The sequence below is a fragment of the Balaenoptera ricei genome, chromosome 17, assembly GCF_028023285.1.
Source record: "Balaenoptera ricei isolate mBalRic1 chromosome 17, mBalRic1.hap2, whole genome shotgun sequence".
NCBI lineage: Eukaryota > Metazoa > Chordata > Mammalia > Artiodactyla > Balaenopteridae > Balaenoptera > Balaenoptera ricei.
Window position 1 is genome coordinate 19,520,959 of NC_082655.1, and position 27,034 is coordinate 19,547,992.

The window sequence follows — 27,034 nt, forward strand, 5'->3', positions numbered from 1 at the left end:
AGGAAGCTGGAGAATGGACACTGAAATAATGTTTCAGAAAACCTTCCACTTCCACAGTCTTATTTGCACAGAGAAAGAGCTGAAAGAGGCTGGAAGAGAGATCCTGTCTTAATTCTGCTGTCCAAATCACATGTACATAAAGACAATCTCAGCAGCAAAACTGGCAGAGTCTATAAACTGTATCTATAACTCATCCTACAAAAAGCCTGCAAGACAGGAGGGGTCCCTGGAAGTGGGGTGGAGTAGAGATTGAAGGAGCCAGTGCTCAGTCTCTTCCACACATAACCCTTGCATACCTCTACGATGGAACTCACCGGAGTGTGTTTAACAAACAGTTGCCTTCCATTTCTTCCGATTAAAACATGCTTTTTACCTCAGTATCCCTGATACTACGTGGTACTTGGCACAGAGTAAGCTTTCACTAAGCATTAGCTTATATTATAGGGAACGCTTACTAAATCTGTGTTGAATCAACACTATACGAATTTGTAAAACTCTCACACTCCAAAATTTAGAGCCATTGTCTGACAATGACCTGCATTCTCTCTGATCCCTTAGGAACTTTGAAATGGCACGGTTATGATGCCCATGGCTCTGATCACTTCCTCATTACCAACTGATTCTTTTTTTGGGGTCAGTCTAGAATAGAAGTTAATCTGTGGCTTCTGATATGTTCTGAAATAGGAAACATTATCAAGCATCAAGACTTATCAAACATTTATCAGATTCTCTGCTTTTAATAGAATCATGTTTCTTCTAGAAAATAGTTGAAATTCCCATTCCTTTTAGATCTTGCTAGTTTTGTAATTTTCACTGGGAAATCATGGAGAAAAGAGAACTCCCCCACTTAATATGTACTTGAACTTGGGCAAGTTGCCCAATTTGAGCTTGTTGACAGTGATAATACTCTGAAGGGCTTTATGAGGTTAAATAAGGCAATATATAAAAATATCTCTAGTTATGTTGCTGGGCAAAAGGCAGGCACTTACTAAATACTAGCACTTAGGGGGTGTCTGCTCCATGCCAGGTATTGTACCACTCATGCATACTTGCTTTTCCCTTTTCCTTCACCCAGTCCTGAGCTGTCCTGATCTCCCAACCAGAGCTACTTTAGCTCTGTGACCTTGCCTACAAGCAGCATTTCAGTTTTATTGATTGCAAAGTGGGAAGAGTGAGTGAGGCTTAATTCTTCTAACTCATAGCCCTCTTTTTTTTTTTTTTTAAAGAAATGTTCTTCAAATGTTAAGACATTTTTTTTTAAATGAGGTATAATCAACATATCACATTATAGTCATTTCAGGTGTATAACAATGATTTGATATTTGTATATATTGAGAAATAATCACCATAGTAACTCTAGTTAAGATCCATCACCACACATAGTTACAAACATTTTTTTCTCATAATGAAAACTTTTAAGGTCTACTCTCTTAGCAACTTTCAAATCTGCAATGCAGTATTATTAACTACAGTCACCATGCTGTATGTTACATCCCCATGACTTATTTACTTTATAACAGGAAGCTTGTACCTTTTAACCCCCCTTCACCCATTTTGCCCTTCCCAACCCCCTGCCTCTGGAAACCATCAATCTGTTCTCTGTATCTTTGAGCTCTTTTTTTTTTTTTTTTAGGTTCCTCCTATAAGTGAGAACATACAGTATATGTCTTTCTCTGTCTGACTTTATTTCACTTAGCATAATGCCCTCAAGGACCATCCATGTTGTTCCAAGTCATTGTTCTTAAATCCCCACAACTGTCTCACAGACTCTGGTTACAGTTTGTTGCCATTAAATTCAAGCCGCTTGAGATCTGTAGGTGAAATGACAGGGCTACAATGCCCTAGGTTTTCTTCTTAGGCTACTTTATTTGAAAGTAAAATGAAGCAGGAAACTGATGAAGAAGAATGGCAGAGACCCTGAAGTGCTCTAAAGGCGTCCCAGGAAATCCTCCTATTTTTAGGGAAGTAGAGGGTTTCATCACACATCGGGGCTAGTTAAAATAGGTCCACACCACAACTCAAAACGCTTCAGTTTTCCTGTTAATTATCAGGTTTGGAGGGTAACTGAGGTGACTCTGGAGACAGCTTTGAAGGCACTGACCCAAGCTGCAGATCAGGATTAATATTCCTTTTCTCTGGGTCCAGATGCTTTGGAATTTGCTTCACTGTGGGAATAATCTCACTAGCTCTCTTTTATTTTAGCAGCATTTTTTGAGATATAATTTATAAACCATAAAATCCATCCTTTTAAACTGAACATTTTGGTGGTTTTTAATACACTCACAGAGATGTGCAAACACCACCATAATGTAATTTTAGAACATTTTCAACACTCCAAAACAAAACTTCATATCCAAAAGTAGTCACTTCCACATCACCTGACAACCACTAATCTACTTTCTTTCTCTATGGATTTGCCTATTCTAGGTAGTTCATATAAATGGAATCATACAGTATGTGGCCTCTGTGTCTGGCTTTTTTCACTTAGCATGATGTTTCCAAGGTTCATCCATGTTTTAGCATGTATCAGGACTTCACTCTTTTTCATAGCTGAATAACATTTAATTGTATAGATATACCAAATTTTGTTTGTCCACTCATCAGTTGAGAATTCTGCTATGAACATTTGTGTACAAGGTTATGTGTGGACTATGTTTTCAATTCTCCTGGGTATATACCTAAGAGTGGAATTACTGGGTCATATGGTAACACTATGTTTAACATAGTGTTTAACACTTTGAGGACCTGCCAAATTGTTTTCCAAAGCTGCTGCACCACTTTATAATCCTATCAATAATATATGAGGGTTCCAATTTTTCCACATCCTTCCTAATACTTATTATTTTCTGTCTTTTTAATTTTAGCCATCCTGGTGGGTGTGAAGTAGTATATATTTCATTGTAGTTTTGATTTGCATTTCCCAAATGACTAATGATATTGAGCATCTTTTCATGCCCTTATTGTCCATTTATATATCTTCTTTCTAGAAATGTCTATTCTAATCCTCTGAACATTTAAAAAATTGGGCTATGTGTCTTTTTATTGCTGAGTTGTAAGAATTCTTTACATATTCTGGATACTAGACCCTTGTCGGCTATATAATTTGCAATTTTTCCCCCGTTCTGTGGCCATCTTTTCACTTTCTTGCCATCTTGACAATAATGTTTTTCAATCCATGAACATGATTGTCTTCCCATTTATTTAGGTCTTCTATAATATATTAAAATTATGCTGTCTGGTTTTCAGAATACAAGTCTCACACTTCCTTTGTTAAATTGATTACCAAGTACTTTAGACTTCTTGATACTATTGTAAATGCAACTGCTTTCTCAATTTCATTTTAGATTGCCCATTGCTAGTGTACAAATATACAACTGATTTTTAACATTTAGCTTGTATCATGCCATCTTCCTGAATTCATTTATTAGTTCTAATATTTTTTAAACAGATTCATTAGGATTTTCTATGTACAAGTTTATGTCATTTGTGAATAGAGATAGTTTTATTTGTTCCTTTCCAAGTTAAATACCTTTTGTTTGTTTTTCTTGCCTAATTGCTTTGGCTAGAAGTGCAGAATAGAACTGGCGAGAGAAGACATCCTTGTCTTGCTCCTGATCTTAGGGGGAAAGGATTCAGTCTTTCACTGTTAAGTATGATGTTAGCTGTGAGTTTTTCGAAGAAATCTTTTATCAGGCAGAAGAAGTTTCTTTCTATTCCTACTTTGCTGAATGTCACTAATTGTTGTTTGATTTCAAGGGGAATCACAGAAATGGCAGTTTTGCTTCCTCCCTGAGAGGGTACCATTGTGCTCTAAGCATGTGATGATGCCATTCCAGTAGCAAGTATAAACTTCCTTTTAGGTTTGAGTTCAACAACTTTCTTGAGTTGAAGCTCAAATTCTTGGGACTTTCCAATTCAAATAGAAGGTCTTTATTATTGTAGTTAAAACCTGTGCCTTCAAAGCTGTCTCCAGAGTCACTGCACCCTTTTCCAAATAAGTGCTGCCCATTTTCTCTTGAGGTTAGAGAGAATGTGAAAAAAAGTGGTTCATAACATATCTAACTTAAACCTACATGTAATCTCTCCATAAGTAAAGGGAATTCTCCTAGAACCTTTGTCACTACTAAGCACCTATTATGTGCCCAGCCTTTTGCTACCTATTGAGAATGAAACGGAGCAGGGCCCTATGGTCTATTTCCCCCATATCCTCAGCCTGCCTTTTGTCTGTGGAAAGATTTCATCCAAAGAATAAGTTTAATCAGAGAGGTGAGAAAGTGCAGAAACAGAGGAAAACAGTCAAAGGAGACCAAATAATAATAGTTTAGTCATTAAGCATAGTCAAGGACCTTTAGTTCCTTCTCAAGGGCTATAGATAATATTCTGAGCCATATCCTGTGAGCTGTCTTATAGATACTGAAACCCCCGCCAGGTGGAAGAAGTTAACTACAGGATGACCATTATGACATGACTATAGCAATGACATGAGCTGCCACAATTCTGAGGATTGACCTCAAAGAAATGGAAACAAACCGACCCTGGAACTGAAGATTAACTATACCTAAAACCATCAAGATGAGGCTGGTCAGACCACCAGTGACCAATTTCAAGATGACTGTCAGAGCTAACTGTGCTGTTTCTGCATGTAGCCCCCTCCCTCTGTCTATAAAAGCTCTTGCCCCCTGATTGTCGGGGAGTGGGGGGGGGGGGGAGTAAGCCTTTGGACCGGCATCTGCCCTCCCCCCACCCCCCGGTGCCCGCATCCAAAATAAAGCAAACTTTCCTTTCCACCAGCCTTGCCTCTTTATTGGTTTTTGAGCAGCAAGCAGCCGGACCCCACTTTCAGTTACATGAACACGATAGCAGATGATGCAGTCTTTATCCTCCTGTATTTAATAATGGCTAATATTTGTATGATTCCTATGTTCAAGTACTGAGCTACCTGCTTAACATGCATTATATCATTTGGTCTTCATATCAACCCTGTGTGATGAGAACTATTATTTTTTTTATTAAAAGAAATCTGAGTTTTAGAGAAGTTAAGCAAGGTCTCACCCTTAAAAGGGGCAGACCTAGGTTGGTTGGACTCCAGAATCCAGACTCTGAGTCTCTATACCATGTTGTTTCTTTCCCCTGCTCTCTGGGGATTTATATTCTTATTGCTGAGACAGGAAATACTTAAATAGAACAGGCAACACTAAAGAACAAGAGATAAATGTTTTGGGTAGAATCTATAGGTTCTTGAGTATAGCACAGTGGGTATTCCAGTTGTGAGGAGGGTTCTTGTTAAGATGCTGAGCCTTGGGGAAAGGAATGGCTGGACTAAGATTTGTATGAGCACAATGGAAAGAGGAGCAGGGCTGAGAAATAGCATAAGGAGAAGTGTGGAAATTAGCTTGGACTTCTGGGGGGAATAGTCTGACTAGAGTGAGAGTTTCTGTCATTTATCAATGAAAGATCTGGTTTGAGGGTAATTTGGGTCATATTTTGGTGTGTGTGTAGCTATATGAATACTACAACAAAGGGTAAGGTTTAGAAAAGTATTTAAGTAGTGGAATTAACTTACTTATTGATTGTTTTTGTTTGTTTTTACAAACTGTACTCCTTGAATTTCCACATTTCTGAGAAAGTGCCAGAGAGAGAAGGGAGGTGGCTGCTTAGATGGGATCCTGGCTTCCCACTCCCACTAGAGCAGCTCCAAATTTAGATGTTGGTATTCATTTTGAGATTTTATTTGAAAATAAGGTTTTAATGCTTAAAAAAGTGTTTCAAACCACTGAGTTAGCCCAATAATCCTGCTTTACAGATGAATAAATATGGGCTTAAAGGGACACAGCTAGTTAGTAAGAGAGCAAGAATTCAAGTTCAATTCAAGTTCCAATTTAAACTTCTTGATGCCAAGTCCTTCATTAGACAAACATTTATTGTCTGTTTGTTATATCCCAGGAAAGATTCAAAGCTCTGTGGAGTGCAAGGATGACTGGTCCCTGCATTTGAAGGACCACAAGGGATAGAGATGCCTAAAAAGAGATTATAGACAGTATGGGAGGCCCATTGCTCTGCACGGGAAGGGCAAAATCAGGGGGTGCTTCACAGAGGAGTGACACCTGACCTGAATCTTCACGAATATGTTGGAGTTTGCCAGGGAGGGTAGGTGGAGAAGAGCATTCTAGGCTAAAACAACAAGATATATTAAAGAACGAAGACGTAGGAAAGCACAGCTTAATCAGGGAATAGCAAATAGTTCTCAAATTAAGAAAACTTACCCTTTATTTAGCATTCTCCTGTGTCAGGCATTGTGCCTGACAATTTACATGGATTATTTCATGTAATGTTCTTAAGAATCCTATGAGCTGGATACAGATGAGAAAACTGAGTCTTAAGGTGGAGAAGTAATTCACCTAAGGGTCATGTAAGGTCTCACAGTTAAACAGTGGTAGAGCTGGGATCTGAATCCGGGGAGCTTAATTTTGGATTTAGAGTCCTGTGCACCTTGCTAAGCAGTTTGGATTTTATCCTCTAGGTCAGTGGTTCTCAAATTTGCCGCAGAATCACCGGATGGGCTTGTTAAAACATAGATTCTGGGCTCTACCCGTGAGTTTCTTAGGTAAGACCCAAGGATTTGCATTTCTAACAAGTTTCCAGGTGATTCTGGCCCTCCTGGGGATCACACTTTGAGAACTGCTGTGATAGGAAGCTACTGGAAGGTTTTCAGTTTGGGGTGAAAATCATCAGATTTGCCTGTATTTTATGCAGTGCTCTCTGGGTAAGGAATGGAAATGAATTACAAGTTGGATGAGAGACCTCAGTGAAATGGTGTTTGAAGGGGGAAGAGAATGCAAACAGGAAGAATAGTTATGAGATGAACTTCTAATGTGTGTCCAGAAGAATGAAGATGAAGAGATGAATCTAAAAGTAATCACACAGAAAGATAATTTAGGTATTAATGACACTCAGCAGGCTCTGATAAAAGATAGTAATAATTGTAATTAATAATGAGACTCTGCGGACATGGTTTCTGATTAGAAACAAGAGATGAAAGGATTGTAGAACAAAAAGTGGCTTTAAGGTTTCCATGAAAAGAAGTTGGAGAGCAGGGTGGCTGTTGAGGTAGCTGTGTTTTGAACGTGTTGAGTTGAGGCCCTTGTGTGGCCTCATAGAGAGACATCACGCTATAGTGGGAAGAGGACCAAACTGGCTTAGAAGGCCTGGTTTCTAGAAACTCAATCACTCATTCTACCATTTTGAGATGTCACCTACCTCCATTTCTTTATCTACAAGTGGCGTTGGTAACAGCTTCTCAGCCTGCTTATGTGAGACTAGAGGGTAAAGGCTGAGCGTTTCCAACCTTGTGTTGATACTTTTAGTAAAACAATTTTCTCTAGTCACATACCCACTGATTCGTGCTCAGATGTTACACAGTCCACATGGCAAAGTAGACTCAAACGTCTTTCATTCACCTGGACTTTTACATGCACGTTTCAGAGTAACCAAGAAAAAAAAAAAAGACTTAAATTGAGTTTGAGTTTTAAAATGTTTTATTATAAGCTAGGGTTAGGAACAAAGCTGAGTTATTTACTGTGTGGGGTAATTCTTCTTAACCTCAATTATGAATAAACGTATTTTCAAGTGTTTCAAGTCTACTATAACTTTACTTTAAATCCACTGCCTTAGAAGATTTTTAAGACTACTGACACGTTTTAAAGCTATTAGCGAGATCCCTTATGTTAACTATTTAATTCTAGAGTGTTAGCAAATGGATACATGTCTCTAAGTCTTTCTTATAATCCCATTAAAATTTAAGAAGTGACTTTACTGGTCATCACGATCATTGCGTATTCATTCACTCAGGAGTCATCACATTTCACACCTTCCTGCCCCTCAACCTCCATACCCAGTGCATTAACAAGTCCTTTTCCTATAACTCTCCCAGTTTTCTGCCTCTCCACCAACACCATAATTTTCTTGGTGCAAAATATCACTCAGTGTCTTTTGTCTGGATTACTGCTGTCATTTCCAAACTAATCTACTGTATCCATTTTGACTCCCTCCAATTCATAACCACACCGTACAGAGATTAATGCTTCATATCTAATTAAGCTTCCACCGACTTAAGCCCTTTAAAGGCTTTCCAAAGCTTTTAGGATAAAGACTATACCACCCTACAAGACTGATGAGGCCCCACATGGACCGACCTCTACTAACCTCTCCAGTCTTATTTCACTCCAGGCTCCCTTTTGTCTCCCTGAACTAGTCAAACGGGCTGTCTTCTCTTCTGGTGGATGCCTGGTGTCTCCAGCCTACAACCTTTGCGGATCCTGTTTGCTCCGTCTAGAATCCTTTTCTCCTCTCTTATCTAGTTACTCCCCTCTATCCCTCAAATCACGTCTCATCTGACACTTTTCAGAGTCTTCCGTGACCTTCTCCTTTTTTTTTTTTTTTTTAAAGGGAATGTTATTTATTTATTTATTTATTTATTTATTTATTTTATTATTTATAGCTGTGTTGGGTCTTCTTTTCTGTGCGAGGGCTCTCTCTATCTGCGGCAAGCGGGGGCCACTCTTCATCGCGGTGCGCGGGCCTCTCACTGTCGCGGCCTCCCCTGTTGCAGAGCACAGGCTCCAGACGCGCAGGCTCAGAAATTGTGGCTCATGGGCCCAGTTGCTACGCGGCATGTGGGATCTTCCCAGACCAGGGCTCGAACCCGTGTCCCCCGCACCGGCAGGCAGACTCTCAACCACTGCACCACCAGGGAAGCCCTTCCGTGACCTTCTTGACCACATCAAACCTGAATTACTTGTTCTCATAGCATCATTGACTTCTTTACGTCTATGCTTGCCACAGCTGCAATTTTACATTTATTTCTGTGTCTATTTGATTGATATGCAGCCAGGGGACCATGTTTAGTTTGGCTCCTTGTATAGAACTAGTGCCCAGAAGAGTGCTTGGTACACAGTAGGAGCTAATGAACATTTGTGCAATGAATGCATATTCTTAGAGAGTGTTCCAGTCAGGGGCTCATGCTTCGATTCCATTGGGAGTAAGTGTAATGCATAGAAGTTTATGATATAAGTTGATGTCATTGAAAGAGGTGACAGTGTTGATTTCAGCTTTCAATTGTGTAATAAGTAATAACACAAGTACTGTTTTCATTTGAATAGGCGTATGCTATTTCTCCACTGGAGAAACCCCCGGGACCATAGATTACCCGTAAAACTTTGCCTCTGTGGTTTAAACTCTTAAGTGGTGTCTACTTTATACACACAGGCAGTCCTGGGTTGTGGGAGCGATTGAGCCTGCTTGGTTTTCTATTAGCTGTCATGATTTTTTGCTCCATTTAGATTGGCAAATCCCTTTCGCAGAGACTGTTGTCCGGTTTTTATTCTGAATTTTCTGATAGTCCTCAACCACAGCAGAATTGAAAAACAAGACTTAAAGAGTTGTAAAATAGGATAGGAAGAATACACATGGGTGCGGTTTTCTCACTTTCCTGGTGTATGTGCTGCAGTGACTGCTAAGTGGTACCCCTGAAAATCAGGTGGTCAGTGGCTGTCTAACACCATAGTCTTAGAAGTATCCTGGGACTAGAATTAAGTCAAGTCAAGGCACCATGATTGCAGTTAATTTTGCACAATGAGAAGCTGGACATTGATAAAGTTTGAATCCGTTCATGAACGCTTCATAATTACTGCAGGAGGCAAGAATGACAACCCTCAATTACAGATCTTTCAAATCTCACTGTTAACCTCAAGCCCTCTTACCTTAATCAGGGCTTGGGAACAAGGATTCACAGAAGCATTTCATGAAAAGATGGACTGTGCATTTGTATAAATGCAACTACTGTATTGCTATTAAGCAATACACACACTGCTGCTTCGTACCACCAGCAAAGTAAATAAAATACTATTCTGCTTCTTACAGTTTGGAGATGATCCCCATGGAGGAATAGCCACGGTTTGTCATTGAGATTGAAACTTTAATGTCCAATTAGTAGTGAATGCTATTAATGGTATATTAAAAGTACATTATGAATTAGATCAAGCAAGTCAACATTCAGGGCAGAAATTAATTGATTCAGAGTAATTTATTCTAATGCTCTGTTGTTCTTACATTATTTGTATGAGAATGTGGTCCTTACATTGCTTGCATCAGAATAGCCTATTGTGTCAGTTCTTGTCTGGCTCCTAAACTCCCCCTTTCTTCTCCTCACCTCCTGGAGCTAATGAATCAGAATCTTGGGGTTTAGACCATAAGCATCAACATTTTAAACAACTGCCCAGGGTCATTCTTATGCCCAATAAAACTTGAGAACCACAGAATGATTTTTAGGGCCTGAGACTTGTCAGATTTGTTTGGGTTCTCTCCTGCCAGGGGGCGGTGTTCTCTGAAATATGGCTGGATTAATAAACCAAGCGGAAAGTTAATTTTAGTCTTTCTCATACACTTTCTTGTTTCCTGACCCCAGCCATGGTTGACCTTATACCAAAAATCTTAAATACCAGAGCAGGTGAACTTTCTTGATTCGGTTTTGTTATAGAAGGTTTTAGACTATATTTCAGTCATTTTAGTTGAGTTTCTGGACGTGCGGTATGCGTTATCAGGCTTTTTGGTTTTCTCAATTTTAGATAACGAGGGGTAATTTTATTTTGTGTTTGATTTGATGCCCAAGATGGGGACTTTGGTCATCCTCCTGACAGTTAATTTATAATGATGTCTTTTAGTAAAATCCTGTGTAACTGTGTTAGATGGGGTGTGTGTGTGTACGTGTGTGTGTGTGTGTGTGTGTGTGTGTTTGTGTGAATGTGTTCCGTGCACACAATGACCTGGTAGAAGATAAAGTTCTTTGGCAGATGGTTAACAGAAATAGTGGCTGACTTCAATCCTCTTAGATAATTGGTAACAAGTGCTGTACAGAAGCCAATTCTGGATCAACCTGGCTATTACACTTCAGACTTTTTCCCCCTGCACAGCTACTCTGCATGTCAAAAAAAATTAATGGATAATGTTCAGCTTCTGAGTCTAATTTTTTTTCAAGGGGAGCCTTCACTGTCCTCATGCTGGATTTCTACCATCAAATGTCAGACAGATTCTAAATCTGCTGGACTCCGGTGAGGGCTGGGGAAGCTGGCGAGGGCATACGGTGCAGTCACAGGATTGCCTTGATATTTTCCTTTTAGCTTGATAGTTGTCCTCTGTAAAAGCAAGCCTGCATCTTGAAATTGAACATAAAGAGTAAAAAAATCTTACGTGGGGTTAACATCTTTCATAAGCCTTGCTAAATGCAGGACCCCAAATCATTTCAGTATGGCACACAGACTAAAGCAAGAGACTTCTATAGAAAAATTCATAAGCCTGCCATCTCTGCAAGACTGCGAAATGAAAAGGACGTTAGAAAGGCAGCTAAAAGTTTGGCACAGTGTTTTTTTTCTTTTGTTCAATTAGCTGTTACTAAATTCTAGAATATCTAATGAAACCCAGGACTAATGTGCAATCCACCATAAACAAGTTCTGGCTTTTGTGCTATCAGGTTTTATTTGAGCTGAGCCACTGCTTCCTCAGTAATTTGTTGCGTGGTAAGCGCCGTATTTGTTTACATACACACATATGCTGTGTGTAAGAACCATGGTCACCGGGTCCGGCCGGAGAAAATCCAAAGATAAGCTTTCCTCCCTCATTTGAATCCTAAAAGTGTACAGTATTTAAAGACCTCTCAGCTTTTGAGGCCTTGATATTTTTTAGAAGTCTCCTGATTGCCAACTAGGTTAGTAAAGAGACTTTAATGCTCACGATAGCATCAAAGGGCACAGTGTTTGGTGGCTAGATGATAATTTATCTGGGAAAAACCTAGGGAAGCAATTCTTTAAAGCTAAATTCTTGCTGTCATTGAGATTTCCTTCCTCAATTCAATCATTAATAAAGCTTTCCCATCGCACCCCTGCTGCTCCCGCACCCCTCCCAAAAAACAAAAACAAAAGCAAAAAAACCCAAAAAACCCAAAACCCAAGCTGACAGTTTTTTCGGGAGGAAGAGGCAGAGAGACGTGAAGTTATATTGTCCCTCCTCACCGGGCAGAAGAACTCTGTGTTGCTTAGTTGGCATTCCCAGTATTTTGATAAAAGTTACTTCTCTAAACTCTAACAACAACATGGGGAAACATAATGCTCTCTCTTGTGTTTAGTTACAATCGTGGGAGATTTCATCGTGAGAAATATTTGAGGAGTCGGGAGTAGCTGAGAATGTGGCAAAAGGGACAGGGTCGTTTAAACTGCCAGAAAAGTAAATAAATACGCAAGACAGAGAAAGTTATTAGGTTTATAAATTATAAAACTTTCCTTTTAGAAAAAATAAAGTCGTGAGGTTGACTACATTGAATAACTACATTGTAAACCTTAAAAGCTTAGAGCGGGTAGAAACCCTTTTATGGCTCTGTTTCATTTTTATCGGATAAAATGCATTTGGTTTCTTTTTTTAAAACCATGTTTTTAGGAGGGAAGAAAAATGAACATGCAGTGTTATTGGCTACAGCGACATAAGAAACCCTTATGTTACCAGAGGAAACCACATGAAAGTATCTGTGTGTCAGGGGAGGGACAGATAGGGGGTGGAGAGAAGGAGAGGGATATTTCAAGCTTCTTATGCGCAGAGCTGCGATTCGTGAACAAACTGTGATGAAATCAAGCTGTGGACAAATCAGAGGGGCCTGTCAACCTCCCAGGTGGGATTACTTGTAGTTAATAGACTGGACTCAGAGCCCCAAAAAGCAGTGCATTCAGTGTAGGCAAACAGAACACACTGCAAAAGGCTTTCCAAGAACCCTCTGCCATGGCCAGGAGAAACTCCTGCCAGCTGTATCAGGTAGGAGAATGACAGAATGCCAGGGGAAAGCCTTGGTCTTCAGAGCTGCTTCCTGATTCTGAATTTTCTTTTTGTTTCTAAAATGAAGACAGCGCTGTATGGTGCCTTTGGGAAGTTGTAAGATTGGGGGGAGATGTTGAAGTCATTTGCATTGCCTTCCTGGAATTTGATTTAGGCTTGTCTGGCTGCATTGACAATTTGAGCTCTTTATTCCCTTAGGTAATATCCCTGTTCACTTTTGCTGTTGGGGTCAATATCTGCTTAGGATTCACAGCAAATCGAATTAAGAGGGCAGAAGGATGGGATGAAGGCCCTCCTACAGGTAAGTGTAGCAACTATTCCCATTTTCAATCTTTTAAAAATTTTATGCATTGGGTAATCAATGTCAGCTCATTAAGAAATTCATCTTTAAGCTAATCTTGCAGTGTAACTACTTTAGTCCTAGATGTCTCTGGAATAAAAGCAGCTCTGTGTATAATTCAGATAGGATAATGTGGTTTAATGAGAGAACATTTATGATCTCTTCATGCTAGATAACTGGCTATTTAAATCTCTGTCCTCTGAGATTTCTAAATGTTAAGATAATATTAAAGCTCTTGTGAATTGACAAGGCTGAAACAGAAATGGTGAGAACAGGTGCTGGCTTAATATTAAAGATCCATGAATTTGATTTATTGTCATGTGGTATGAGATGTAGTATTTGTTTTCAGAAAGTTCTGACCTAGAGAAAAATAGGAATGGAAGTACAAAAGGCAGGGAACTCTCTTTGTGAAACTTCAGGGCTATGAGATTAAGATTTACCTAGAACAGGAAAAATATAAAAGAGACGAGGTGCTTAGAAGAGCTTACAAGGTTGAGTTGCACTCATTGATTTTTCTTTTGGACTGAGGAGGGGTAAGTTTTAATAGTGTGCCTTGACTTAACTAATAGAACTGAAGTGAAAGAGTTTCCTTTTACAATACACTGTGCCATAAGCAGTGTGGGAATTCTTATGAAGGAGCTCCTTGTGCAGATGGAGGGGCTTAACTGACCAGGTCTTAAGTAATGAGTTGGTTAATTTCCCGGAAATTGGAGCTGCTGATGCTTTTATAAACAAAAATTACACATTAAGTAATGGGTACTCTATGGGGCAATCTTTTCTTGACTTTTCCTGACATCTCAGCAGGTTTGTCTGCCTTCCTGTGCATTTTGTATTTCTCTGCACTGTATTTCTTGACCTGACTCATAAGAGACTCTCACCTGTCTCTGTTTAGCCAGCATGAGCACTTATTAGCCAAGTTATAAGCCATACATGGATGGAATACTGAGTCTTCCTTACATCAAGCAAGTAACTTTTGAGTAAGGGTGAAAAAATTATATTAGAAGTAGTTTAGTGCATCCAAGTGGGGTGTGCTTGGGGTGAAAAGTGAGAAAATAGATCATAAAAATTGCACCCCCAGGGAGCCAAATGGACAGAATGAGTTGTCTTCTGTTGGGGAAGGGGGGGAAAGTAGATCACTAAACTGGAGAATCCTGTTTTTATTGGTAACAAATGCTCTCTTCAAAGACTTCTTTTTCTTGTTCCAGACAAGTATAACTCCCATTCACACTGACTGTAACTGTTCAGACTGGAAGGGGGGGAATTGGATCCTTAGTTTGGTCACGTGGGCAAGCTAGCATCTTGAGAGCCCACTGCTGGTTCTTTCCAATGGACCCTAAAGGAACTTTTTTCCTGTTTTGTATTAATATATTACTTTGGCTAAAACTGATATTAAAAGTGATTTCCCTGATGAATGTTGTAAAATCAAGTCGCCCATGATTTTCAAAGTTGGCTTCTTTGGAAAATGGTCATGAAAGCCCTGGATTGGCACCCTGGATCTGTATCACTTGCCGGGCCATCTTGGGGAAGTCACTTGTGAATTCTGCTTCCTTAGTTGTACGACAAGGAACAGGCCTAGATGATTTTTAATTTTCATTCTGGATTTGAAAAAAAAAAGCCCATGATTCTGTCCACTCTGTTTCATTGTCTTTTGAATGTGTGTGCTCTCTTCAGGAGAACTTGAAAAATATAGACCAGATTTACTAATCCTTGAATATATTTTGTGTATCATAAATTATTTCCATACGTTATTAAGAACAACTATAAGAACTAATGAATCAATGCTACTTCTGGAAAAATAATATAATCTAAATTATCATCTATAAATCTAAGTGATCTTAAACATACTACAAAATATTTGCTTCTTGAATTATTTAATTAAATCATTGATTATTTTCAGCCTTTATGGTATCTTCTAAAATAATTTATTAGTGAAAATTCTACCGCTAAGAAGTATTAGTCTTGGGACACAACGCCATTTAAGTCTGAGTTTTGGGATTTTGGTATACCTGACACTTTTTACTTTAAATTTTCTGTTGATATAGCTTACCGGCTGTCTAGGCACTGTGGATGATTTCTCCTGAATACAGACCAAGATGTACTTTGGAAACTGGGTGAGAGCATAGTGCAGAGAATTTAAGCATTTTCATCTTTTTAAATGTTATATGTGCCTGAAATGACACATATAGTTGGTTATTCTGTCAGCAAAGCCTACACATCGGAAAACACTGGGTGAACTATTACTTATGTATTAGAACAAGGAACTAGGAGGAAAGGCTGCTATGCTTATTTTCAACAACGCTTTCATGTTCCAGAGAAATCCTGGGAAGCTAGATGCTTTGAGATCTTTCCACCAAATAGAAGGAACATAAAGGGTATTGACATACGGCCAGCTTCAGACTGACCGGAGCAAGACCTCTCATTCACAAGCACTCAGTTTCTTGTTTAGCAAATGTAGTTCGTCAGAGTCCTCAACTGTAGCTGAGAACGTTCTGTATTCACGCAGACGCTTGCTGCTGTACTACAGACTGAGGTGTTAAGTTTCAAGGCTGTGGCAGTGCAAACTGTTATAATTAATTAACTAGCACACTTGTTAGCTGGATTTTTTGTTAGGATGTTGTGATCTATTGGAAATCATGGTAGAATAGGATTTCCTCTACCAGATCATAGAAGATCTATAGATTTATTAGAAGATACGAAATGAGCAGAGCTAATTATAATTCTGTTGGGTAAATGTAATGGGCCATCAGGTAAATGAGATGGCTGGAATAACCTTTCAAAGAGAATGTAAAGCATATGTGCAATTCAGTTTGACATCCTTGTCCCATACACCTGATGTAGCCGGCTTGATCTACCTTTAAAATTGCAAGCGAATTTATGTGTATACGAGTGTGTGTGCACTCATGTAACGTGCATATGTGTATGTTTGTGCTGTGATGGTGGAGTCTATTTCACTGAAGTTGGTGATACATACTCTTCCAGCCCCCAGGTGGAAATGGGATATCCTCTGAGAGAAGCAAGTTAATACTTGAAAGACAAAGGGAAATTTATAAGCTTGTGAATAACTGGCTAATACGGACTGGAAAGCTCAGTCCAAGTCATCACCGTTTTTAGTGGCTTGAAAGTTTAAAACTATGTGAATGTGAACGAAATTCATGGGGAAATGTGAAATGAAGAGTGTCTCTAACAACTTTATGAGTAAAGCTTTTCTTTGTGAATCCTGGAGAAAGCAGACAACGGTGATGGGAGCGAGAAGGTTCACGTTCATTCGATAACTTCGGGCATCTCATTCTACAATGAAAAGTCACTTCAATGATAGGGTAGCAGCATGTAAGAACTGCAAAGCTGACAGATATATCAGTCATTACTCTGCAAGGAAAATTAAGGGGACTATCACGTCATGGGATTTTATGTTAAATCTAGTGTAGAAATCAGAGGGAGTTTAAGTCAATGGAATGAAATAATTTGAATTAGAATTTAAGGAGGGCATGGATTTTTCAGTTCATTGTTAATTGGTGCTTTGGTGCAGTGGTTTTTCATTTATCTTAAAAACGATACAGAATCTTCTATCTTGTTGCATTAACCAGAAATCTCCGTCTTCAATAGAGTTCAAATAGAATATATCTTCCAAGATCATGTCTTAAAAAGAACATCTAAAATTCAGAGCTTATGTACATAATTTGAAAATTCCTTTGTTAACGAAAATGGTATTGTAGTTATAGTCAGATGATCTGAGATTGCAGCTAGGCCTTTGCTAACTCAAGTTAGGCCTAGAGCTCTGCTCTTCCAACCAGGAAAATGGGGGTAATGTTGCCTCTTTATCCGAAAAGATTTTTTAAAACAAAATGCCATGCTAAGACTGATGAGAATATAAAGTGTTAAGTATATGATGATACACTTAATTTACCTCCAATTTTGTTTGAAGGTCAGTGTCTAAATTTTTACCCTATCAAGTTGACAATACCTGCTATATAAAATGATGTTTCATTGTTTGGTAGCAGATTTGTAAATCGTTCAGACTTACACTACTGACTACGCTCATAAATGCTATTTGAGTGGTTTATAAGTGAAATTAAAGTCTTAAATTTCATTCAAGTCATCTAGAAATCTGTTTTCTTGTAGTTTATGAGGTCTTTCTACATGAGGATGTTGTATTTAAAAACACATTGAAAGTACAGGTGTTTGAAAACTTCCCAGGTGGACCTATTTATTAAAAAAATTGTCTATGAAATCTGGTTCGGAAGCTGTGAAGAGGAGATAATAGTGATGCCTAAGTAATAGGTATTTATAGAAAATGATGTATTTAGGAAGCAGAGATACAGACATGCAGGCCTGTATGTAAGTGCTGCTTTCTAAGGGATGAGGTCAAAATGTATGGACACCAAGGGGGGAAAAGGGGGGTGGGATGAACTGGGAGATTGGGATTGACCGATATACACTATTACATATAAAATAGATAACTAATGAAAACCTACTGTATAGCACAGGGAACTCTACTCACTGCTCTGTGGTGACTTAAATGGGAAGGAAATACAAAAAGGAGGGGATATATGTATAATATAGCTGGTTCACTTTGCTGTACGGCAGAAACTAACACAACATTGTAAAGCAACTATACTCCAATAAAAATTAAAAAAAAAAAGAAAAACAAACAAACAACAAAAAGAAAAAATGACTTCAGTACAAGAAGGTATGACCAGAAAGAACGAATCATATACTCCAGAAGAGGCATCAGACAGTATTAAATCCTCGAGTTGGGCGGTATCTTGAGTGTCATTCACGTTGTCTGCCTCCTTTCCTTGCATTTTATACTTCAGACAGGGCAGGAAGACACAGGAGAACCAGATCTGTTTCAATGCTCTTGAAAAGGAGGCGACATAACCACAGTCTGTTTCATTTCAAGCCTTTACTCTCACTGTCAGGAAATACTAGGGCTGGGAACCATGGAGAATGGGAGGAACAGAGAGGGTGTCATATCGCAAACTCTGAATGCAGGACCAGACAAAACTTAGAAGAATCATCCAGCTTTATGCTGAGCTAAATGTTTTCAAACTTAAATACAGCCTCCTTCACTGGCCATCATCCAAATCTGAAAATTTCCATTTTGCAGAGAGAGTTGGAGGGAAATATGATTGGGACTCCAGGATGAAGTAATGTTTAGGTCACAACTCTTGTCATGAATTAGGTTCTTTCCAATAGTCTAATTAAATTATCAATAGTATTTCTTCCGTATATAAATGACACCAGAATTCCACAACGCTACCTCTGTGTCGATATGCTAAGATGGAATGTTTTAGAAGTAAGGTTTTACTTAAAGAAATAAAAATAATTTCACTTGTTTCTATCAGAATTATGAATTTGAATGAAATAAATCAGGTTTTACGTTGGTTTTTTTTTTCTAAATCATGAAATTATGCTTCTGTGAAAAAAAAGAAATGTATAACATTGTTTTATGCGTATCATACATGTACATACACACATATTTTAAAATTTGAAGTTCCTATTTTCAAAAAACTTCCGTCTGTGTAGATCTGTAACATTTATTTTTTAAGATTCTGCAACAGACTAGTTTCTTTGAAGTAAAATAACACCATTTAAGTATGTAATTAAATTGGCAAATGTCTCATACAAAATTTCAAACCCCCATTGCACCTAGCACAGATTTCTGACTTGATCCTTTTGAAGTTTTTTGTTTGTTTGTTTGTTTCGTTTTGTCTTTGTCTTTTTCTTTCTTGTTAGTTCTGAGCTTATTAGGTCTGGAAAAGGAAGGCTTTACAGATTTTATAATTCAGGCATAATAAGTCAGAGAATCTTTCCATATTTGATCATTCAATCAGGTATAATAAAAAGAGAAGTCCTAAAATCTGTGCTTAGCCTGGTGTGGGGAGAAGGACATGGGACCTGGGCATGAAATGAAAAAGCCAGCACATGGGGATGAATTACAGAACTACAGAAAGAAGCAGGGCTAGAACTTGTTGTGAAAGAAGATGGCAGGGATGGAATAGGCCCTGGAAAGGCAAAGTGAACTTTGTTCTACTCTATCACTTTATTTTCTTAAAAAAGGTGCAGCAGTTCAGTTCTTGGGCTCATCGGACTTGAAGAAGTATATGGCTCAATTGTTTATCTTCCTATTTCTCTTCCTGCCATTGTCAGCTGAATCCAAGTCAGCCAAGAATGAATTTTGTCATGTGTATCCCTAATCCACATAGGCCCAGGAATTCACTCTCATTTGAAAGCTGTTGGTAACCCAATCTTGAGTACTTTTTATGAGATATATCTTTGCATTATGAGTGTTAAGGGCAAATCTTTCTTAACAAAGCTGTCTTCAGTTTAAGTGTTGGCAAGGAAGATTATAATTGATAGGGGCAAGCTATTGAGGGAAATTCAATTATTTTCAAAGACAAAGTAAGGGATCAACTTAGAGAATAACCAACTTTGTAAGAAAAGAGTAAAATTCATGTTGATAGAATGGATGAAGAAAGGTTTAAAATGGCTAAAATTTTGTACAGATATTTTGAAAGGAAAGAAAGAAAGAAGAGATTATGATGAGGGGAAAGCAAAGGGCATGAATGGAGGAAAATTTCACATGCAGGCTGGGATGTTATGAAGAAGAGGAGCCAGTAAACAACTACAAACAATGTGCCTTTGGATCTCTTCTGATTATCTCAGCTATAAGTGTAGACAAGCATATTTATGTATGTAGCTCATAGGCATGAATACTACTCAGAATTTATTAGATGGCTGTTAGAATGAGTCTGTCTAAGCAGTACCTTTAAAAAAGGAATAATTCAATTATAAGCATTTTTCTAATCTTTATCTTTTTTCTTATCTCTACTATAGGATTTCTCTATTTTTCCTTTTTCCACTTCTCAACCCTCCTCCCCTCATAGTTTCTTAGGGTCCAGCATGCACTGTTGATTGGTTGGCCAAAGTCAATAGAAAAGTGTGGTTTAAGAACCAGAGGTAAGGCATTGCATTGGAAACCTGACATTATTTCTTAAACTGAACTGGTGTGCTTTGTATGTATTTCAAGATCCCAGAATGAACCATGCAAAAGCGTTTCACATCTCATGGTCTAGTGAATCTGTTTGCTTTAGTTGAACTGATCTAATGCCATATGGGTGAGGATTGGGTGACTCTGACCTGACTTTAAAGAGGACAAAGAACTAAGGGATGAACAGGATGTTCAGATAAATGGCTTCGGTGAACCTGGAAATATCATTTAACATCTGTTCTCTCCCTGCCTCTGGTGTTTTCTTGATTTTATAAGTAATGAATACTAATCATAAAAAAAATGAAAAATTTGTAAATGTAAATAAGGAAATAAAATTACAAATAGCATGTTTTAAATAACATTTGTTAGGATATTTATATATCAATATTATATAACATATACTTTAAACACATATGTTCACATGCATGTATACATATATACATGAGAGAGAGAAGTAAGCAGGCAAAAACCCAAAAAGACATTTGTAAAATGTTAGACGTTTCAAACTGCAGAAAAGTAAGAAGTCTCCTTGCTTCTCTCTTTCTCATTTTCCCCAAATGTAATTCCTGTAAGGAGTTTCTTACAGTGAAAAAAAATGGTTATTCATACTGGCACCTTGTTTCAATGCCTCTGTTCTCACCCTCTCTTTCATCTCTAGCTCTGGCCTCTGTTTTTATTTTATATTCATCTTTATTCTTATTGCTTTGTCTCTATTTTTAACACAAAATATATCAATTATATGTACTATTTACTACTATAACAGTTTTCTGTACTTTGCTGGTTAAAAAAATGTGTTTATCAATTTTGTAGATCTTTCCATATTAGCCTATGCAGATCTGACTCGTTCTTCTTAAGGGCTGGGCAATATTCCATTTATGGAGATAGTGATTCTTTCTTGTACATGTATCTTGGCAAACTTTTGCAAATATATGTGAGAGATAAATTCCTAGTAGTGGAATTTCTGGGTGAAAGATTCATATGCCTTTAATAATGTTGATAGATACTTTCAAATTGTATAAAATTTTTTATAAAAATTTTAATTCCTAGCAACAGGTATGACACTGCTTATACTTTCCATTCATCACAAATTATTTTGTAAGCTAGGATGAGGATCCAGATTAATTTTTCCAGTCAGCCAGTTACCCCAGCACTACTTACTGATAAATCTTTTTTTCACTTCTTGATTAATCCTTCTTTCTTTCTCTGATTTAAAATGTTATTTTCATTATAAACTCACTTCTCTTATATTTGGTCCTATTTCTCATCCTCATGCCCAGCACTGATCTACTTATTTTCTATAACCAATCTGTGTTAATTATTTAACTTCAGAATATATTTTACTTCCTTTTCAGTGTTTTTTGTTTTCATATATTTATTTTTGATAAGCATTTAATATCCTCTCAAGTTTCAAGAATTCCTTTTTGTATTTTTATTGTGATTGCATTGAATCTTTAAGTTTATTTAGGAAGAACTGGCATTTTGTTGTTGTTGTTGTTTTGGTTTTTTGTTTTTGTTTTTTTCGGCTGTGCCGTGGCTTCTGGGATCTTAGTTCCCTGACCAGGAATTGAACCTGGGTCCTCAGCAGTGAAAGCACAGAGTCCTAACCACTGGACCACCAGGGAATTCCCAACATTTTTGTAATATTGATATTTTTACCTCCAAGATGGTATGTTTTACCACTTAATTAAATCTTTTAAAATATCTTTTTTTTGTAGAGTTTTACTGTGTTCTTCATGTAGGTTCTAAACATCCTATTAAATTTATACCTAGATATTTTACCTTTTAGGTACTATGATGAATGGAACTTCCATTTAATTTTTGAACTTATATTGCCTGTATTTTACAAATTTGTGGAATTTTTATCTCATTGAATTATTTTTTCCTAAAATTTTTGGTTGGTTCTTGAGATTTCTAGATATACAATCATATCATATGAAGATAATGTAGGAGGATTTATGTTTGAAAAGCCGAGATCGTAGAGTTCGTGTTTGTGTAACCCTAGTTATAGGTGTAGATTTTATGGCTGGAAGAGATCTTAACAGTCTTCTATTCCAATCCCATCTGTTCAGACTGTTCTCAGAACATTTAGGCTCAATTTTCCTTACAAAAGCTATGGGTATTTGAATAGGGGAACGAACTCTTCTTTCTAAGTATATACTTCAAAGTTCTCTTCTCTGTTGGAATCACAGCATCCACAGAGAAACTAACCCTCACGTTTGTAGTAATAATCATTGTAAACAGTAGTAAAACCAATAGCCAACATTTGTTACTTTCTATATGTCTGACGCCCTGCTCAATGTTTTGCATGGTTTGTTTCATTTAATTCTCACTGTAACCTCGAGTTGCTTCTATTAATCCTCCACTCTACAGATGAAGAAACTGGAACAAGGAACCTGCTGAAGGTACATAGCCGGCGGGTGATGGATCCGGCTGCTCAGCCAGAGTCTGACTGCATCACCGCATTGTATTGCTACACAGGGTCACCCCTCCATAGCAACATAACCCATTCCCTAATCCCATTACCTTTGTCTCTTGTATCTTGTAGTGTTATCAGACTCCCCCTGGACCAACACCTCCGGATCTTGCAAGGGCAGATGCTTTGAACTTCAAGAGGTCGGACCCCCTGATTGTCGGTGTGACAACCTGTGTAAGAGCTACAGCAGTTGCTGCCATGACTTCGATGAGCTTTGTTTGAAGACAGGTGTGTAACTTTTGAGTCTTCTCTAGCCTTGATTAGATGGCTTAAGACCCCCTGCTGTTGTACACCCTGCCATTGCCATTCTACTTTGGCCAAACCAAACCGTGAGTTTTAGTTTTGTTTCTTGAATGATTATCAGTTTTATTATGAGGACACCCTATGTGACTGTTGTGTCCACATAACGCCCACCCAAAGATGGTTCTTTGCAGCTGCTGTCATTATTTGCTAGTTTTGGAAGTATTTGTGGCCAGCCTTTTTTTTTTTTTTTTCATCTTTATCATTTCTGTCTCTTGCTGTCAATTCCCTCATTCACTGCTAGGATACCTGGGCTGAAATTGTGCACATTCTTAAAGTGTTGGGGTTTTTTTGTTGTTGTTGTTTCAACTTTAATTTTTTTGTTTGCCTGCCCAGTTTCTAACGTTTGTTTTATTTCATCTTATAGTCTACTACTATACTACTTTGATGTCATTCCCTGTTCTCAGTGCAAGTAGAAAATTGTTATGGAATTCTACTTGGGGTCGCATGCTCAAGGCAGCTCTCAGATCTTCCTCTACAGGTTCCTGACCTTTCTTTACATTTCTTCCCTATTGGAAGAGTCAGTAGAATATACAGGCCTCTGAGTGAATGTACATGAGTTGAGAAGAAGCACTTTGGAGACTCCTGCCATTCTACCTGCTCTGTTTCCAAAGCCTAACACTTTAGATGGGACTTTTGAGATACCTTGTAGGTTATCCATCATGCCTCTGGGCAACATCACGTTCAAACTTTCTGGGAAAGGTGATGAGCAACCCTGCTCTTAACACCATTAGATGCAAAGATTCTACAGCTCTCTCGATAAATTATTACCTGTTTTCAGACATTTATGCTTAGATGATTCTTTCAAAAATCTGACTTATATTATCATTAACATTAGTCTGATTTTTCTAATGACATCATTAGAAACAGAGACATTACTCTCCTTTACTAAAGAAATAGCCGCTGATTTATATGAAAACCTATGTCAACCCCCTTACTAGTTCTGATTTGTTTGTTTTCCATCCCAGATAAGAAGAATTTTATTAGGCTGTTTTTTTGCATAATACATTTTCCAAACATTTGGCCATTTTTTTTGTTACTTTCCTTTGGAACTTCCCCCAGCTTCCTTAGTTGTGGGTTTGTAAACTTAAATGCTGAGAACCTTGTAACCTGAATATATGGATGGAACAGATGTTCCAGGAGAGATTTTGGCTCTAAAGTGTTATTTCAAACCAGCGGTCTGTATTTGCTTGGCACTGAGGAACTAACTTATGTTGTATGTTTCCTCTCTACCTTGAGTATCTTGTCCCTGACACGTCATCTCAGCCCTCCAGATTCCTGATCTTAGAGCTCCTTGCAAAGTTTAATGGATCTCCTGACTTTAGCTTAGCTCTCTCTGAATGTAGCTCATGCCTTTCTTCCCAAGTTTTATAAATATAGGCTATAATAACACTTTAAAGTAGTTTGTTTCCCTGTGGAAATGAACAAGGCCAAATGTGGAAGAATAAAACCTAAAATAATAACAAAAGGTTGAAGGAGCAAACAGAAATCTCTGAGATTCTACTATGCTGACACAGCACTCTCTAGAGATAAGCACAATCAATGTTTCAGTATAAACTCTGAGATTGGGTGTGTGTTTAGAATGTGTGTACACATTTATACCTGTGTGTATTTATGCCTGTGTGAGGTGTATCTGTATTTATGTACCTTTATACACATCCCCCTTTCGAATGCCTGCATTGTATTCCATTGAACAGATGCAGCCTACTTAATTGAGTAACTGATCAGCATTTATGTTTCGGTAATTTTTGCTATTATGAACAATGTATCAATGAATATTTTTCATGCATATTCATATTTTTGCCTATTTTCCTTGAGATAAATTCTGAGGAATGGGATTTGGGGATCAAAGCGTATATGCATTTTTAAAATTTAAATATATATCACAGAATTACACTTCTCAAAGTTGATATTTCTCTCAAAGGGCACAAGAGCTTTTCAGCACTCCCTTTTCAGCATGTTCTCATTTTTAAAAATATTTTTCTGATAGGTAACTTTCTTGTTATCCAATAAAGTTCAATGTTTTTTATGTTTATTCCCATATTTGCTTTGAAAATTATACAGCTGACTGAATCATACCTTACTTGTAGTTCACTGAATTTTTAAAAATTTCATTCTTATGCAAAGTTTGTAATTTCTCAATAAACTTAGCTTGTTAATAGTGATGCCCTTTTGTAAGCAAAGGGATTTCCTTATGGAACTAGGGGAGGAATAAACTAGGAGAGGAATACTGGTTGATAGAGTTATCTTTGAATTGAGGAAAAAAGACTCACATGACCTCTATCAGTCAAAGTAACCTTGGAAAACTGCTAACCATTGGGAATAGCATACCCTGGACAAAAGAATTCCAAGCATTTATTCTGCTTGGGAAGAGAAGGCAGTGGAAATAGGGGATATTAAAAAAAATCAGAGAATGGAATCAGGGTGCAAAGGTAATTCTAAAAGAATGGAAATTAGACAGTAGTTGCATTGTTTTCTAGTATGGCAGCTATTATCTCCTTATCCATTTATTCACATAGCAGTAGTATCTCTAGGTAGAATATTATTAAGGAGCAGCACTTCTTTCTCTTTTTTTTTTTTAAATTTTATTTAATTTATTTTTTATACAGCAGGTTCTTATTAGTTATCTATTTTATACATATTAGTGTATATATGTCAATCAGCACTGATTTCTAAAATCATTGCTTTCCACTTATGACATGTTTTAAGAGGTGAAGACCTGAAGTGTCCTTTAGCTCAGAGAAGCGTTTCTTGACCATTCTATGTCAAGTAGACCGGGCCCACCCCTGTCACTCACTATCCATGCCATCCTGTTATTTCCTTCACAGCACTTAGCACAAGCTGAAATGATCTCATTGACTAGTTTACTTGCTTATGGTCTGTCTTTCCCAATTGGAATGTAAGCTCCATGAAGACAGGACCTTGTCTTCCTTGTTCTTCACTACCTCCCCAGCACCTAGAACATGGAAAATATAGTAGATGTATTTATTGAATAAATGAATTAACTATGAAGTTTCTCAATACAGCAACCCCAAATTTAAAGAGTCGTACTTTATTTTCATGGTAATTCTCAATTAGATGTAATAAGTGTTCATGGACTACCTGGCATGTGCCAGGCAGATAGACTCAGGTACTGGAGATATAGCGGTGAGAGGAGAGATGTGATTTTTCCTTCCATGGAGCTTACAGTCTAGCAGATGAAAAGTCACACAAAAAGTACAGCACACTCTTTAAAATAAAAATATTACTTTTCTGAAGATATTTTCTTGGTAGAGTTGAGTGTGAGCTCCCAATCAAGTATGCTCAGATAGAAATCTGTAACCTAGCGATTGACCTCCTTGAAAATAGGGACTCTGACCTCTGATTGTGGGTTGGGCCACAGTTTGGTCAACGCTTAGAACTGTGAATGTTTTTAGTATACCTTTATACTCTTCATATCTGTTTAGGACTTTAACCCCCAAGTGAATCTTATAGCAGGTAGAGGCCATTTAGTTGCACTATTATTGTTTTTTAAACTTTTTATTTTATATTGGAGTATAGTTGATTTACAATATTGTGTTGGTTTCAGGTGTACAGCAAAGTGATTCAACTATACATATACATGTATCTATTCTTTTTCAAATTCTTTTCCCATTTAGGTTGTCACATAATTTGAGCAGAGTTCCCTGTGCTGTACAGTAGGTCCTTGTTGCACTATCATTTGTATTTAAATCAAGCTGATTAAAGTTTAAATAAAGCTACTTGGGAAAATAAAAGAGTCCAGCTATAGCAACTATGCCTACAATGGTAGGTATCTCTATCACAAACCTTACACACTATACATTGTATTGGGTCTTTTAGGACAGTTGGCAAATGGTTAAGGGTTTCATTTTTCCAAAGGAGCCCAGTGGCATTTGGCTTTGTACTCTGATTTGAAAAATTAAAAATCCATCCTATTTGTAAGTCCTCCAAATATCATCTAGGCCTCAGGCCAACTCTAATTTCACAAGCAGATTAAATGATGTGGGATTTTAGCTCTTTTTCTTGGCAAACGTTGTAAGCAATTGTGGCCTCTTTT

General features: G+C 37.7%; 1 protein-coding gene across 8 annotated transcripts in view; it reads left to right on the plus strand.

Moving 5' to 3' along the window:
- Nucleotides 1-27,034, plus strand: part of ENPP2 (ectonucleotide pyrophosphatase/phosphodiesterase 2) — a 106,472-nt gene that overhangs the window by 18,875 nt on the left and 60,563 nt on the right. For 3 of the 8 annotated variants that reach the window (XM_059901620.1, XM_059901621.1, XM_059901625.1), the window contains exons 1-3: nucleotides 12,670-12,852; nucleotides 13,072-13,174; nucleotides 22,750-22,905. In XM_059901620.1, coding sequence (XP_059757603.1) covers nucleotides 12,820-12,852; nucleotides 13,072-13,174; nucleotides 22,750-22,905 — 292 coding nt within the window. In that variant the 5' untranslated portion in view covers nucleotides 12,670-12,819. Of the gene's footprint in view, nucleotides 1-12,669; nucleotides 12,853-13,071; nucleotides 13,175-22,749; nucleotides 22,906-27,034 lie in introns of those variants that run through there. The other 5 variants (XM_059901623.1, XM_059901624.1, XM_059901626.1 and 2 more) reach the window with 4 other exon arrangements.